Source organism: Carcharodon carcharias, chromosome 17 (assembly GCF_017639515.1).
Source record: "Carcharodon carcharias isolate sCarCar2 chromosome 17, sCarCar2.pri, whole genome shotgun sequence".
NCBI classification, from domain to species: domain Eukaryota; kingdom Metazoa; phylum Chordata; class Chondrichthyes; order Lamniformes; family Lamnidae; genus Carcharodon; species Carcharodon carcharias.
Genome location: NC_054483.1, coordinates 108,646,970 through 108,663,548, shown reverse-complemented (window position 1 = coordinate 108,663,548; position 16,579 = coordinate 108,646,970). Strand labels below are relative to the sequence as shown.

General features: G+C 47.5%; 1 protein-coding gene across 1 annotated transcript in view; it reads left to right on the top strand.

The window, feature by feature from the left end:
- loxl4 (lysyl oxidase-like 4) overlaps positions 1-16,579 on the top strand; it is a 130,660-nt gene that overhangs the window by 15,520 nt on the left and 98,561 nt on the right. The window contains exons 3-4 of the mRNA XM_041210388.1: positions 161-330; positions 15,887-16,095. Of these exons, the coding sequence (XP_041066322.1) occupies positions 161-330; positions 15,887-16,095 (379 nt within the window). The remainder of the gene's footprint in view (positions 1-160; positions 331-15,886; positions 16,096-16,579) is intronic.

Sequence of the window (16,579 nt, the reverse complement as noted above, 5' to 3'; positions counted from 1 at the left end):
CAGAATTGGACACAATACTCAAGTTGAGGCCAAACTAATGTTAGTGGAGACTCTCTATAACATCTGTGCTTTTGTACACTATGTCTCTATAAATAAAAGCCCAGGATCCTGAATGCCTTGACATTAATGCATTTGCCAACATTGTAATTCTCCTGTCTAGGTCCCATCTGGCTGGACAATGTGAAATGTCGGGGTGATGAGGCATCTATTGCTGCGTGTGAATCTAACGGCTGGGGTGTTAATGACTGCAAGCACAGCGAGGATGTTGGGGTTGTCTGCTCGGGGAAACAGCTTGCTGGATTTGAGCGCAAAGAGGCCTCCAAACTTCAGGTAGGCTTCAAACTCTCAATTGCCATAATCTCTTGTCCTAGGCAACCATGTAGCCCTTCCTGTTTCCTGACCCACTACATTGAATCTGCAGGGGCCAACCACACTCAATGAGCCTCAAGGAATCTGGTGGCTACTTGCTGACTATTGGACCATGGTGGTGATGTGGTAGATTAATACTACAATGGGATCGGCTTGGTGTTAGGATTGTCAACTCTGATTGGCTGTAGAAGCTGAAAATTTCATCACATGACCTCCCACCTTGAACTTCCCCTCCCCCACACTCCTGCCAATGGCTCATCCTTCAGGCACATAGTCTCCCCACAGCTTATTGGAATGGGGCACTGTAAGCCTTTGTGACCCAATTCGATCAATCTTGACTGTTAGTCAAACTGTCTCTTCCCCCCCTCCATCACCAATATTTTAATAAGTAATAAAGTGATCAATGAAAATGAAAAAGAACAGTTTTATTGATGCTCCCCTATCGTTGTGCTCATAGCAGTGCCCTGCTGATTAATCCCCGATTTCTGGAGACTCCAGAGCAACCCTGGAGGGCTGGTAACCCTGCCTGACCTGCGAATATGGGGCACAATCCACCAGGTCCTGATCTCAGACATGAGGGAGGCGCTGGGAAGACATCAAGATTTCCAAGCAGGGAGCTCTGAAGCTGACATCATTCCCCCCGCCCTCTTTCTACGTTACTGTAGCCCAGAGATTAGCATCGACAGAGGCCTTAGAAGCAGGCTTCTCACCTGACCTCATAACCTGAGGACATAAGAGCATGAGAACATTAGAAAGAGAAGCAGGGGAGTAGCCCACAGGGCCCCTTGAACCTGCTGCGCCATTCAATATGATCAGGGCTGGTAGTCAGCCTGAGCTGCACTTTCCTGCCCGCTCCCCATATTCCCTGAGGGAGCAATAATCTAGGCCTTCAGTTGCCTGCACCCGAGCCTCTGGAATTTCCCACACCTCTACCTGCCTCTCCCCCTTCCAGATGGTGCTTATAGCACACCAAGAACTTAAAATAGAGAGGGGCGATGAAGTAACGGGTTTAAAATAATTTCGAATACCTTTTCGCCAGACGTGAGTGGAAAATTTGCTTTGATCGTTATGTGCAATAATATTGTGGATCCAGTTGGAAAGCACCAGCTCGCAATGTCAGGTAGCAGGGAGGAGGGGGGGGAACGGCGGTGAAGCTGAGGGGCTTAAACACAAGGAGGGGGGGCGCGAGGCTGAGGGGCTTAAACACAAGGAGGGGGGGTGAGGCTGAGGGGCTTAAACACAAGGAGGGGGGGTGAGGCTGAGGGGCTTAAACACAAGGAGGGCGCGAGGCTGAGGGGCTTAAACACAAGGAGGGGGCGAGGCTGAGGGGCTTAAACACAAGGAGGGGGGGGGGTGAAGCTGAGGGGCTTAAACACAAGGAGGGGGGGGTGAGGCTGAGGGGCTTAAACACAAGGAGGGGGGGGTGAAGCTGAGGGGCTTAAACACAAGGAGGGGGGGTGAAGCTGAGGGGCTTAAACACAAGGAGGGGGGGTGAAGCTGAGGGGCTTAAACACAAGGGGGGTGGGGGTGAAGCTGAGGGGCTTAAACACAAGGAGGGGGGGGGTGAAGCTGAGGGGCTTAAACACAAGGAGGGGGGGGGTGAAGCTGAGGGGCTTAAACACAAGGGGGGGGGTGAGGCTGAGGGGCTTAAACACAAGGAGGGGGCGAGGCTGAGGGGCTTAAACACAAGGAGGGGGCGAGGCTGAGGGGCTTAAACACAAGGAGGAGTATTTTAAATTTGAGTTGTCGCCAGATTGGAAGCCAATGTAGCTCAGTGAACACAGGGGCTGCTGGGAGTTAGGATACAGGCTGTAGTGTTTAGGATGAGCTGAAGCTTACAGAATCCAACAGCAACATTAAGCCAGGCTGCCATGACTGAGTCCGAATCGCTCAAATCATTAGGTTAACAGTTTTATTTTAATGAAGCATAATATTTTCTTAAATAACATTCTGAACATCCAATTTCAACAGAAGATAGGGCAGCTAGAACCCAAGATTGTCCTTCTTGATGTACTTTGTCTTTACTGACCCCATACTTTGCTTGCGTCTTGGGTCTAAAAGAGGAATGTGCAGTGTTGTGGGGAGAGGGTGGGGCAGTGGAGCACAGGAGAGCCAGCATAGATGCGATGGGCTGAAGGGCCTTCTTCTGTGCTATAACGATTCTATGGTTTCCCTCCATGTTTTTTTAGTTCCAAGGTGGTCTAGCTTCTGGACTCTTGTCAGTGAGAGTGTGGGACAGGGCAAGAAAAATGAAATTCTGCTCTCTTCAGATTTGGACCTGGGGCAAGATAAACAGCAGTGCTTGCAAACTGTATAACTGGGAAAGGGGGAATGAGGAGCTGCTACCTGCTGGCTGTAAAACACTCTAGAACGTAGCAATGGATATTTGAAAACTCCCTTTGAGACAGCGACAGAGGGTGCATAAGGGGAAAGCAGTTCTGAGAGGGGTCAGAGGACACATTTGGAGGTGGAAAGCTTCATTTTTCTCATTTGTAGACAAGAGAAAGAGCCAAAAGGATACAGGAAATGAGAAGAGCAGTGTAGAGGGAGCTTTACTCTGTATCTAACCCCGTGCTGTACCTGTCCTGGGAGTGTTTGACGGGGACGGTGTAGAGGGAGCTTTACTCTGTATCTAACCCCGTGCTGTACCTGCCCTGGGAGTGTTTGATGGGGACGGTGTAGAGGGAGATTTACTCTGTATCTAACCCCGTGCTGTACCTGTCCTGGGAGTGTTTGATGGGGACAGTGTAGAGGGAGCTTTGTGCTGTATCTAACCCAATGCTGTATCTGTTCTGGGAGTGTTTGATGGGGACGGTGTAGAGGGGGCTTTGTGCTGTATCTAACCCCGTGCTGTACCTGTTCTGGGAGTGTTTGAAGGGGACAGTGTAGAGGCGGCTTTACTCTGTACCTAACCACGTGTCGTACCTGCTCTGGGAGTATTTGATGGGGACGGTGTAGAGGGAGATTTACTCTGTATCTAACCCCATGCTGTACCTGCCCTGGGAGTGTTTGATGGGGACAGTGTAGAGGGAGCTTTACTCTGTATCTAACCCCGTGCTGTATGTTGCTGGGAGTGTTTGAAGGGGACACTGGAGGAAGCGTATCTAACCTAAGTGGTACATGAATTGGGAAAGACTCGTACAGACTTTATAGTTTTTCAAGCAGAGATAAAAACACATTCCTCAGCACTGGCTTCACTGGCCTTGAACATTTGACTAGATTTAAACTGTATTTCACATACTGGGACCTGGGGATTCTTGAAATCAGCAAACTTTTCAACAGATGATAGTGACAAAATAAGACTGATCAGAAATGTTATTGAGATCTTAAATTCCTCCAATCCTGGCCTCTTGGCCATCCTAGATTTCCTTTGTTCCTCCATTGGCAGCCAAATGTCCTCCCTCAACCTATCCAGCCCCTCCATACTCATCTAAGACATACCCCTCACCTGGCCCAATATCTCCTCATGTGTTGGGTCTGAGAAGTTGTTGGATTTATATTGCTGTGAAGTGCCTTGGGGTATGTTGCTAGATCAGAGAGATGATGTAAATACAAGCTATTGCTGCTTTCTGTCAGCTTTCAGATGAACGAGCAGGAACACACAATGTGTAAGCAAACCCGTGAATTCCCAGAACAAACCTTTTCCTCCGTTCCTGAAAGAGGCTGTGGATGCAAAGGATAAAGGGCATAATGTGTAATTAATTGGGGCATGTTTGAAACACAGCAGCTCCATTCATTCGCAATAGCGATGGGAAGTATCGTGGAATGTGAACTGAGGTCATTTGGTTGGAAAAACACATGCTGACGCCTAGACAATAATAGCTTTCTCAGATAAGGGCAGCCTTGCCTGGTTAGATGAATCCTCACATTCCTGAGCTCCATACAGACTCAGGAAGGAGACTGAACTCAGCAGAGTGTACACGCACTTGATGGAGAAGGCAGGCTGGATGCAAATATTGATTTAATTGATAGACGAGCTAATATGGAATTGTACAAAACCAGGTGGACAAGTCTGTTCAGCACCTCTCAACTCATCCATCCAGAAATACCCTAACCTAGCTGCATTGAAGCTTTCATTGTGGCTCTTAATTCATTCTAAAGTTTTCACATCTTCTATGGGGACTGAGGTAAGGGGGGATCACTTTCTGATTTCACACTACAGACAAGGGGCATATAGTGGAATGTGGGCTCGGTCACCATGATCTGACCATTTACGTTAGTGAACCCAGAATCTTGGCTTATACTGCAGTGCAGTACTGAGGGAGTGCAGCACGATCAGAGGTGTCATGTTTTGGATGAAAGATAAACCAAGATCTTGTCTGCCCTAAGATAAAAGCAAAACACTGCGGATGCTGGAAATCTAGAACAAAAATACCTGGAAAAGCTCAGCAGGTCTGACAGCATCTGCGGAGAGGGATACAGTTGATGTTTTGAGTCCATATGACCCTTCGTCTCCGTGCTCACTTCTTTGGGCAGGACTCCTCTCCCCGTTCAACAGATCCTTTTACCCGCCTCCAATATTCTCCCTCCACCTGGACCCCTCCCTCTTGATTTTTGCCTGCTCTTGATCTTTTCATTGAGAACTGTTGGCGCGACATTAGTCGTCTCAATTTCTCTGCTCCTCTCACCCATTCTAACCTGTCTCTCTCTGAACTTGCCGCACTCCGTTCTCTCAGGTCCAACCCTGACTTTGTCATCAAACACGCTGACAAGGGTGGTGCTGTTGTTGTCTGGTGCACTGACCTCTACCTCGCGGAGGCTGAGCGTCAACTCGCAGACACTTCCTCCTGCCTCCCCCTGGACCATGACCCCACCACTGAACATCAAGCCATTGTTTCCAGGACTGTCACTGACCTCATCTCCTCTGGAGATCTTCCTTCCACAGTTTCCAACCTCATAGTCTCCCAACCTCAGACGGCCCGCTTCTACCTCCTGCCCAAAATCCACAAACAGAACTGTCCCGCCGGACTGATCGTGTCAGCCTGTTCCTGCCCCACGGAACTCATTTCTTGCTATCTTGACTCCATCCTTAGTTCTGATGAAGGGTCATACGGACTCGAAACGTCAACTGTATCCCTCTCCTCAGATGCTGTCAGACCTGTTGAGTTTTTCCAGGTATTTTTGTTCTTGTCTGCCCTGTCAGGTGGATGTACAAGATCCCATGGCACTATTTCAAAAAGGAAAAGAAAAGCTCTCGCTGATGTCCTGAACAATGTTTATTCCATATGAACACATGAGTTAGGTGCAGGAATAGGCATCCAGCCCCTTGAGCCTGCTCCACCATTTGATACAATCATGGCTGATCGGATAGCGACCTCAACTCCCCTGCCTATCCCCTTGACTCCATTGTCAGTCAAGAATCTAACTCAGCCTTAAAAATATTCAATGACCCTGCCTTCGCTGGTCTCTGGGGAAGAGAATTCTGCAGACTAGCGACCCACTGAGAGAAAAACCTTCTCCTCATCTTAAATGGGAAACACCGAATTTTTAAATCGTGTCCCCTAGTCTAATCTCTCCCACAAAGGGAAACATCCTTTCAACATCCAGCCTGTCAAGTCCCTTCAGGACTTCTCATTCTTCTAAACTCCAATGGGTACAGGCCCAGCTTATCCAACCTTTCCTCATAGGATAACTGACCAACCCCCCCACCCCCCCCCACCTCCCCCACCCCCCCGCCCCCTCCCCCACCCCCCCGCCCCCATCCCATGCATCAGTCGAGTGAATCTTCTCTGACCTGCTTCTAATGCATTAATATCCTTTTTTAAATAAGAAGACCAAAACTGTACATCGTACTCTAGATGTGGTTTCACCAATGCCCTGTACAACTGTAGCTCAGCATCCCTACCTTTATATTCCATTCCTCTTGCAATAAACAACAACATTCCATTTGCCCTCCTAATCACTTGCTGTGTCTGCATACTAACTTCTTGTGATTCATGTGCCAGGACACCCAGATCCCTCTGTACCGCAGAATTTTGCAATCCGCAGTTTTGGTTTCCTTACCCAAAGAACCATATATTTGCCAATAGAGGGAGTGCAATGAAGATTCACCAGACTAATTCCTGGGATGGTGGGATTGTCCGCTGAGGAGAGATTGAGGAGATTGGGCCTATATTCTCTAGGGTTTACACAAATGAGAGGTGATCTCATTGTGACATAGAAAATTCTTACAGGGTTTGAAGGGGAGTTACAGGGAAGATGTTTCGCCTGGCTGGGTCAGGGGGTTGGGGTACAGAAAATCTGGGGACGAGGTCTCAGAATAGGGGGTCAGCCATTTAGGTCTGAGGTGAGGTGAGGAGGAATTTCTTTACACAGAGGGTGGTGAATTTTTGGAATTCTCTACCCCAGAGGATTGTGGAGACTCAGTTATTGAGTATGTTCAAGACAGAGATCGATAGGTTCCTAGATATTAGAGATATCAAGGAATATGGGGATAGTGAGGGAAAATTGCCTTGAGATAGAAGATCAGCCATGATCTAGTTGAATGGCAGAGCAGGTTCAAGGGGCCGAATGGCCTACACTTGCTTCTATTTCCTATGTTCTTAATATGCCGCTTTCCTATTCTTCCTGCCAAACTGCTCAAGTTCCCATTTTCCCCACACTAAACTCCATCTGCCAAATTTTTGCTCACTCACTGAACCTATCTATATCCCTTTGCAGACTCCTTATGTCCTTTTCACAACTTACTTTGCTACCTATCTTTGCGTTGTCAGCAAATTTAGCAACCATACGTTTGGTCCCTTCATCCAAGTCATTGATATTGATTGTAAATAGTTGAGGCCCCAGCATTCATCCCTGTGGTGGCACTCTACTAATTACATCTTGCCAAGCCAAAAATGACCCATTTATGCCTACTCTGTTTCCTGTTAGCTAACCAATCCTCTATCCATGCTAATATGTTACGTCCTGCACTGTGAGCACTTATGTTGTGTAATAACCTTTGAGGTGGCACTTTGCCAAATGCCTTTTAGAAATCCAAGTACAGCAAATCTACAGGTTCCCCTTTATCCACCTTGCTTGTTACTTCCTTGAAGGATTCTAATAAATGAGTGAACACAATTTCCTTTTCACAAAACCATGTTGATTCTCTGATGGTACTGAGATTTTCTAAGTGTCCTGCTATAAACTCCTTAGTAATAGGTTCCAGCAATTTCGCTGTGACCGATGTTAGACTGACTGGTCTGTAGTGTCCAGCTTTCTGTCCCTCTGCTTTCTGGAATAGAAGAGTTACATTTGCTACTTTCCAGTCTGATTTGGAAAATGTAAGCCATTGCATCTACTATCTCAGCAGTCACTACTTTTAAGACCCTAGGATGGAGTCCATCAGGATCTGGGGACTTGTCAGCTTTTAGTTTTAATAATTTCTCAGTATCTTTTCCCTGGTGATTGTAATTGTTTGAAGTTTCTCCCTCCCTTTCCCCTCCCTTTCCCCTCTTGATTTACACTTATTTCTGGGATGTTGGTTTTATTCTCTACAGCAAAGACAGAGACAATGGCATAGCTGTATTGTCACTGGACTAGTATTCCAGAGACCCAGGGTAATGCTCTGGGGCTCGAATCCCACCATGGCAAATGGTGAAATTTGAATTCAATAAAAAATCTGGAATTATAAGTCTGATGATGACCATTTCATTGCTGATTGTCATTTTAAAAAAACCCACTAATGTCCTTTAGGGAAGGAAATCTGCAGTCTGCATCGGACTCCAGATCCACAGCAATGTGGCTGACTCTCAAATGTCCTCTGAACGAGGGCAATTAGGGATGGACAATAAATGCTGGCCTGGCCAGTGACTCCCACATCCCATGTACGAATAAAAAAATTCATTTCCCCCGACTCGCTGTCTAGAGGATCAACACTTACTTTACTTACTCTTTTCCTTTTTAAATACTGTAGAAACTCTTTTCTTAAATCTGTTTTTATATCTCTAGCTAGCTTTCTTTTGTACTCTTAATTTCTACCTCGTTTTTTTTTAGTCATTCTTTGCTTATTCCCTAAATCAACATACTGAAAAACAGATTATCTGGCCATGATCACATGACTGATTGTTGGATCGTACTGTGTGTAACATGGCTGTAAGTTATGAGAGTGACTACATTTCCAAAGCACTTCATTGGCTGAAAAGTGCTTAGGGATGTCCTGAGGTAATGAAAGGCACCAGAGAAATGGACGTTCTTTCACTCCTCTCTCTCCCTCTACTTCCCAGCTTGCACCCTTCACTTTTCCAGCCCCCTTTTGCTGCCCTCTCCCCGCTCCCTTTACTTTATCATCGATCCCCCAGAGACTTCAGGCACTGATTTCAATGGACGCTCAGGCACAGTATTTGATCATATGGAATAGGAGCAGGAGTAGGCTATTCGGCCCCTCAATCTTGCTCTGCCATTCATTAAGATCATGACTGATCTGTTTGTGTTTCGAGTTCCACATTCCCATCTATCCCCGATAACCTTTGATTCCCTTGCCTAACTGGAATCTACCTACCTCCACCTTAAAAACATTCAGTGACCCCACCACCACCACTTTCTGAGGCAGAGAGTTCCAAAGTCACACAACCCTCTGAGAGAAAAAAAACCTCCTTATCTCTGTCCTAAAAGGGCGACCCCTGATTTTGAAACAGCGCCCTTAGTTCTGGACTCACAAGAGGAAATATTCTTATTGAAGCTCCCTCTACACTGCCTAAAACAACGCACCTTAAGTCTGGCCTCGAGGATTTACCTTCACTACAGCAGGGTGGCATTTCCAGGCTCCATGTCAATCAGCAGTGATTGATGATAATTGTGATTGAGACTCTGCCAATTTATTATAAGCAGTTTGGAATTGAATTGAGACTCTTGAGTCTGGGTTGGGTTGAAGCCAATTGAACATCGGAACCAAAACCTCTGCCCCAACCCCAGACAGATGCAGGTTGAATGAAGTTAGATGAAAAGCAGCTTGTACTGACTGGAACTTGTTTCCAAATTGCTTCCTTTGAGTTCTTACCCTGCCTTGTATTTTGATCTTTGCACCTTGTCCCTCGCTTGTTTGGTCTCTTCGAAACCACTTGACTGGACCACATCCTTCAGGAGCGAGGGGGGGTGGTTGGCATTCCCAACAGACGATTGCCTGCCCACCATCCAATGCTCCCGTGTTTACGAATAAGAGGCGCCACGTTCCCTGATGCCCAGTTACCATGGCGACAGCTGCAGCTCGGATCCTCCACAGACAATGCAAAGAGTGATTGATGAGGGTTTGTCTGGTGCTTAAAGTGCAGCTGGCAGACAGCTGTGTCCTCCTGTCTTGATCCTGACGCCTGGCCCTTCATGATAATTCTTAAGATGGTTTCATATTGCAGCACTTTGGAAGGAGGATATCATCTGTATGGGCTGGAGTTTTAGTTTGACCGGCCCAGGAGTGGCCAACGAACAGACCCCAAACCGTGCTCGGTTCCCGACTGCGATTTCATGGTGGCTGACCAATTAATAGCCAGGCAGCGTAAGAGGGGTGGGCTGAAAGGCCCGACACTGCTGGGGTGGGGGCAGGAGGAGGGTGGGTGCTGAGGTAAGCATGGGCGCGGACAGAGAGAGCTGCCCTCAGGGAGCTGAAGAATTCAAAAGCAATCAATAAAATCCGGGAAAAAAAAACGCCCTCCTATTAGAATCAGTCACCCGAACATATAGATGATTAAAATTCTCTCCAGACATTTTTATTTAATAGCGGAAACCTCATCGTGCCTTTGGACGAGGTTTCATTAAAGGTGCAAAGTCCACCTGGCAGATTCGCCAACTCTAAGGTTGGATGGGCCACGAGAAACCGGGGACAATTGGGACTTTGGTGGGCTCAATTGCCCTCTTGGAAGCGGGCCCGCTGACCGAAACATCGCTCGAGCGCAGAATGACGCTGGGATGCTCGCCCGACATCATCATGCGCTATTTCATACTCAAGCAGGTCAGGCATGCGCCTGCACGGTGAGCTAAAATGGCAATAGTAAAGAAGCAGTAAATAACTATTTGTGGGCCCTGGGTATTTAGAGCTAGACACAGAGCTAAACTATTAATTAATGCTTGGATCCATTACGCATCCAGGCTTTGTCCTCCCCCACCCCCTGGCCTGCCCCCAATCGCCTCCATCGGTTTCCATCTGATCTTGTTGCTTCATCCCTGTTTTCCTAACTGGTGCCTCGGGATCCCATTCTGCAGCCGTTTGTGGTCCTTAGCACCTCGTTCAACTCTCCGTTCCTCACAGGTGAGGCCAGACAACCGATTGGTGGGTTTCTCCGCCCCTCAACAGAGCCTGATCTTTGACATCCTGCAAGTTGTCGAAATAGAAAAAGAAAGATGTACGTTTATATAGTGCTTTTCATGTCTGTCGTCATGGTGTTAGTTACAGAACGTGTCTGTTAAGGAAGTGTTCCTAGTCTTCTCTATGTTAAAAGCAAGTCTTTATTAACTACCTGTAACTATATATAGATAGGCAGTAAAGGGTTGGAGTCATCTCTGTATCTCGATCTTTACAGGTCTCTGCTTAACACCACACTGACCCTGGGGCTGGATCATGTGCCTTCTTACATCACTGTATAGGCAGGACTGTACTCAGTCCCACATTAACCCTGTGTGTACCAAACCCTTATACTACAATAATATAAAAGCAAAATATTGCAGATGCTGGAAACCTGAAATAAAAACAGAAAATACTGGAAAAGCTCCTCAGGCCTCGCAGCATTTGTGGAGATGTTGCTATTATCTCCAACTTCTTATACTACAATGTCCACTGGGCCTCTCAAAGTGCATTACAGCCAATGAAATGCTCTTGAGATGTAGTCACTGTTGTTTTGTAGGTAAGAAGCAGCCAATTTGCGCACAGGAAGCTCCGGCAAGCTGCAATGTGATAGTGCCTGGATAATCTGGTTTTTTGAGTGATGGTGATTTAGGTGTTAAATTTGGCCAGGACATTGGGGAGAACTCCCCTGCTCTTCTTCAAGACAGTGTCATGGGAGCTGGGGGCCTCTGTACTCAGATCTCATCCTAAAGTCGGCATCCACAACAGTGCTGAGCTCCCTCAGCACTGCATGTGAGTGTCAGCTGTTATACTCAAGCCCTGGAATAGCTCTTGAACCCGGGGCGTTGTGAATCAGAGGCGGGAGTGTTATAAACAGAACCACGTCTGATACAATTCCCTGACCAATGCCCAAACTCTAGTACTTTCCAGTGTATAATGATTAGAAGGCATGACTGTTCTTGGCCTATCTTTTGCACGTGGACATATGGGCTCTGAGTTGTGGTGCCCTGGCTGAGATCAGTTGACCCAGCACAGGCAAAGGATGCACCTAGTGATCTTGCTGTTTGGTAGCAGACCAAGCACAGCAGTAGCCCCTCGCTGAGACACTAGAGAGGCCATTGCATCAGTAATATAGGTGTACAGAGTCATCTCGAGCAGTATGGCAATATGCCTGATGGTGAATCGAGAGTCTGTCTGCACAACGTTCTGAAGCTGCTTTTAAAAACAGAGGGAAGTGGCCGATATCCCCCATTTTCCTCTAAGATATAATTAAATCCTGGTTTGTTTGGATTTGGTTTTCCACATTGGAATACCAATTCCATGTTGCCATTGACAACTTGACATTATCCTTCAGTTTAATTCTATTTTCTCACAAATGTGATTCAAAAAATAGAAGGAACTTGCATTTCTATAGCGCCTTTCACATTCGTAGGTAGGGTTCCAAAAACACTCTTAGTAGATAAACTATTTTGAGTGACATTGATTGAGAGGTAAATAATCGGCCAGGGTACTGAGAAGACCCCCCCCAACCGGCTCTTCTTCGAAATGGTACCGTGGGATCTTTTATGTCCACCTGAGAGGGCATCAGGCCCGCGACTTAACTCAGCGCTGCACTGTAACGTCAGGCTGGATTTTGTGGTCACGCCTCTGGAGTGTGACCCGACCCCACGACCTCAGAGACGAGCACGCTGCCACTGAGCCACAGCTCAAGTCGAATTAGATAACAACGGGCCGGATTTGCCCATCGGCTCCAGGGCCCCAAGCGTTGTGACCAGCTGGGCACCCCGAAGCCCCACACGCGCTGGCAGCGAGGCCGGTGTCACGATCCTCCTGGAGGCTGCCTTCTCAATTGTTGCTCGCGAGGTATGTAGCTTCGTGAGACTCCTCCGCTTCTGGTCACGGGTGGCCGGTGTGAGAAGGGCCGAAGGGTCAAGGCTGTTGGACAGGAGCGGGGAAAGCTGGGGGAGGTGAAGGGTCATTTATTTGTGCGACGCTTCTTGATTGAATGCAACCTCCAGATGGTCACCCAGGATCACTGCTAGGGAGGCTGCCTCTTTTGAGCTGGAGGCCTTCACACAAGATGGGGTTTGGGGGGGGTTGGGGGGGGAGATGGGCGGTGGAGGGGGCGGGGGTGGGTGCTGTTCTACCTGGTAGCAAAATGCCAATGACCTCACAAAATTGCTCTTAATTTGGGGCCTTGACTATGCCAATTGGCAAAACCCACCTGTGTGATGCAGACAGATGACCCAGACCCTTGGGAAAGATCCCAGCAGCAGGAATGTCCGACCCACCTCCTCCCTATTTTTATGGCATTCCCAACTCCAAGCCGGGCACCACAGAGCCAGAGAAATTCAGTCCGGTGTATTTTTTTTTGTTGCCAATTGTGTGACCATGATACCTCAGTGTCCCTATTTGACTTAAAAACGAGTGATCCTTGACCCATCTCCAAAGATATAGCTCAAAAGAATTACTCATACCCATGAGGTAAACATTTAAGCTTAAATTATGCGATGAAGAAATCTTCAGCTGGAATTTAATGATTGTACAAAACCCAAATAGCAAATCATTGCCTATCTCTTTGCATCGACTCAATCTTTTCCAGGACTTCAGAACTGCTGAAGGCCTCAGTCCCCACTTTCCCCTGCGCTCTGCGGGTCTTTGAATGTCACGCTTAGCATCGTCCAATCAATAGTTACCTCACCACTTCTCTTCATTCTTTTTTTGTTTAACCTTGATGGGATTCCTATCTCTATGGGCCTAACTCTTCAAACCCAGGATCTTCAAAAAAAAAAATCAAAGAACATAAAGAAGGCTTTGATGTCAACCATTAATGTGTAAGAAATCTAACCTTGTGTTGTGTTTGGAAAAGGATTCAGTGGTTCGCCCGAAGTCCCGTTTGGTTTCGCATGCTCCAGAATGCTCAAGGGTATTAAGAGGCTGGCACATAACCAAGATGGAGGCATTCCTCCTGCACTATTTGCTCGCTTCCATGGCGATCCTGTTGAAAATTTGATTGCAGTGTTGACACGAACCTTTAAAGTCTCTGCCCTTTAATTTAAAGTTTTTGAAAAAACATGATAAATAAATCATTAGCATTTAGGCTGGGCAACAGCAACAGCTGCACCAAAGGGAATCGCTGGTGTGTTGAGCTAATTGCTGAGAGGATTGGGAGGGTCTTTGATTTTCTTGTGTTGACTCTCATTTTTCTTTTACAACTGGGCTCCACTCACACAAAGTTTGAGGCGATCACGTAACGATCAGTATCCCAGGCCACACCAGTCGTGTGGAGGCGGAACACTCAGGATTGGGGCACGTCCTGGTGTCTAAGACGCAGTCTGGGGTTTGAATCAGCATCTGAGTTTTACTTTCCAACAACTTTTTCAGGCATCACCATTCACAATGTGCTTTATCAGATTAAAGCCAAGAAGAGAAGATTCGCTTTTATATAGCGCCTTTCATGACCTCAGGAAGACTTCGCAGCCCATGAGATATTTTTGAAGTCTGGTCGCTGTTGCAGTGTAGGAAACACGGTGGCCAATTTGCGCACAGCAAGCTCCCACAAGCCGCAATGTGATAATGACCAGTTAATCTTGTTGGTTGAAGGACAAACATTGGCCAGGACACCGGGGACAGCTTCCCTGGGTTAAAACGCGTTAAACAATGTTTTTTTGAATGTAGAGGCTGTCGTTATGCGGGGAAATGCAGCAACCAATTCAACATTTCACCAAGAAATACTCCCTCCCTCACCACCCAAAACCGCAGTGAGATGAATATCCAGTTAAAATATGCTTCTGTTTGATGTTGCTTGAGGAATGTTGTTTAGGATTCCAGGAGGATGCCCCTGCTGTTTTAGTAAGGATCTTAATATCCATATGTCTCATCTGAGGGATAGCACCTCGAACAGGGCATCAGTTCCTTGTACTGCTCTGTTTGCTATCGTGGGTTTTGTCTCGGGATTTGTTAGCTTTTTACTCTAGAAGCGATCTTGCTGGAGGCAATGATCTTTGTTCAAAAAGCATTTATTACACGCTAACTATTTACAAAGGTTAAATAAGACGAACATACAGCAAGAGCTGCTCTCTGAGATGTTACCCGGTTACCTCCTGTCAGCGAGTGACATGGGTCCTTTTGCACATGCTCAGTTTGCTCTTTTAGAGTTAACCCTTTACCCTACACTATGGAGCTACATTTTTGCTTCGGGTGAGGGGAGCGGAGTAGGGGGAACGAGGAGCTGGGTCTGATTCTAGGTCCTGAACCTGCCCCTGGAGGGAAATAGTCCCCCTGGGATCTTGACCAGGTTTCCGTGTCCAATTAGGGGTGTCGAGTGAGCTCTGGAAGCTGAAGAGGAGCAGCAAGGGAAGGTAAGTCACTGAGAGGGTGCTTCAACAGGGAGGTGCCCTCTCAGCGGTTTTTAATAAAACCCCAGGGAAAGCAGCCAGCTCCCCCCTCCTCCTCCACCCCCACCCCCACCCCCGCCACCTCACCTGCTGTGGGGAAGGGGATTGAGGGAATCTCTCCGCTGCAGGCTGGGGAAGCAGTGGGGTGGACCTGTAGACCTGCTCGGAGAGCTGCCCTACTGACGCGCGCCCCATGTCCCGCACCCCTCCCCCTTCCCCCTTCCAGTAAACTACCCCTTCATTGCGCCTGGAAACTGGGGGCCGGCTGGAAAATCCCAGTCCGGCTCTTTTAACCGCTCTCAAGAAGGCTCAATAATGAGCCTCCCTGGGGTGACTAGGCAGCCCTCCTGGGCCCTGAAACTGCCTCAGAACTGGCCACAACTTTATCCTCACTCGCTGGCCCAAATCTTTTCCTTTTTGGGCAGAGGCTCGAAATGCTGTGCGACAGATTATGGGAACAGCGTGTCTCCTGTCACCTCTCCGCGTTTGTAGACTGCAGTGGGCTGATTATTTTAACCAGGGTTTTTAAAAAAGGGAAGAGCTGTTGAGCATGGCGCTCGATACCAACAAGCAGAGCTCACAAGTCAGTACTTCATCTTTTAATATCAAAGCAAAATGCAGCGGGGGCTGGAAATCTAAAACAAAAACAGAAAATTCTGGAAAGACTCAGCTGGCCTGGTTAGTATCTGTGGTGAGGGAAACAGAGTTAACGTTTCAAGTCCTTATGACTCTCCTTCCTTGTTGTTTTTCCCCTTGTTGGTATTCTCGCAAAGGGTCCCGATGAGTAAGAGACGAAAAGCTTCGACATGTCTCTTTCTTTCTCAGCTCCGCGCCGCCAGATGACTAACTGTCTTCTTTCTGTCACCAGGACCAGAACAAGGTGGATGAAGTCCGCATTCGGCCGGTTTTGGCCTCTGCCAGGAGACGTAACCCGATCACTGAAGGCGTGGTGGAGGTGAAGTATCAGGGCAAGTGGAAGCAGGTCTGCAATGTTGGCTGGAACTTCAACAACAGCAGGGTGGTGTGTGGAATGCTGGGCTTCCCAGGAGAGCTCCCAGTGAACATGAAGATTTACAGGTAGGGTCAAGCCATTCGCCTGGTGTCAACACCTTCTAGAGAATTTAGCCCATCGGGTGCACAAAGTGTTTATGCTGGATGTCTTCTCCCGCCCCTCTTCATGTAACCCCGCCAACATATCTTTCCAGTCTCTTTCCTCCTCGTGTTTATCCAGCTGCCTCTTAAATATGTCTCTGCTATTCACCTCAGCCACTCCCTGTGGTAATGAGCTCCACATTCTCACCACTCCCTGGTTAAAGACCTTTCTCCTGAATTCCTTATTGGATTTATTGGTGACCAGCATATGTCCTATAGTTCTAGATCCCCCACAAGTGGAAACTTTCTTTACATCTACACAATCGAACTCTTCTATAATCTTAAAGACCTCTATCAGATCACCCCCTCAGCGTTCATACTCCTAGAGCGAAGATCCCCATCTTCACTGAGAGGCATAACCTCCCAGTTCTGGCATCGTTCTTGTAAATCTCTTTTGCACTTTCTTCAG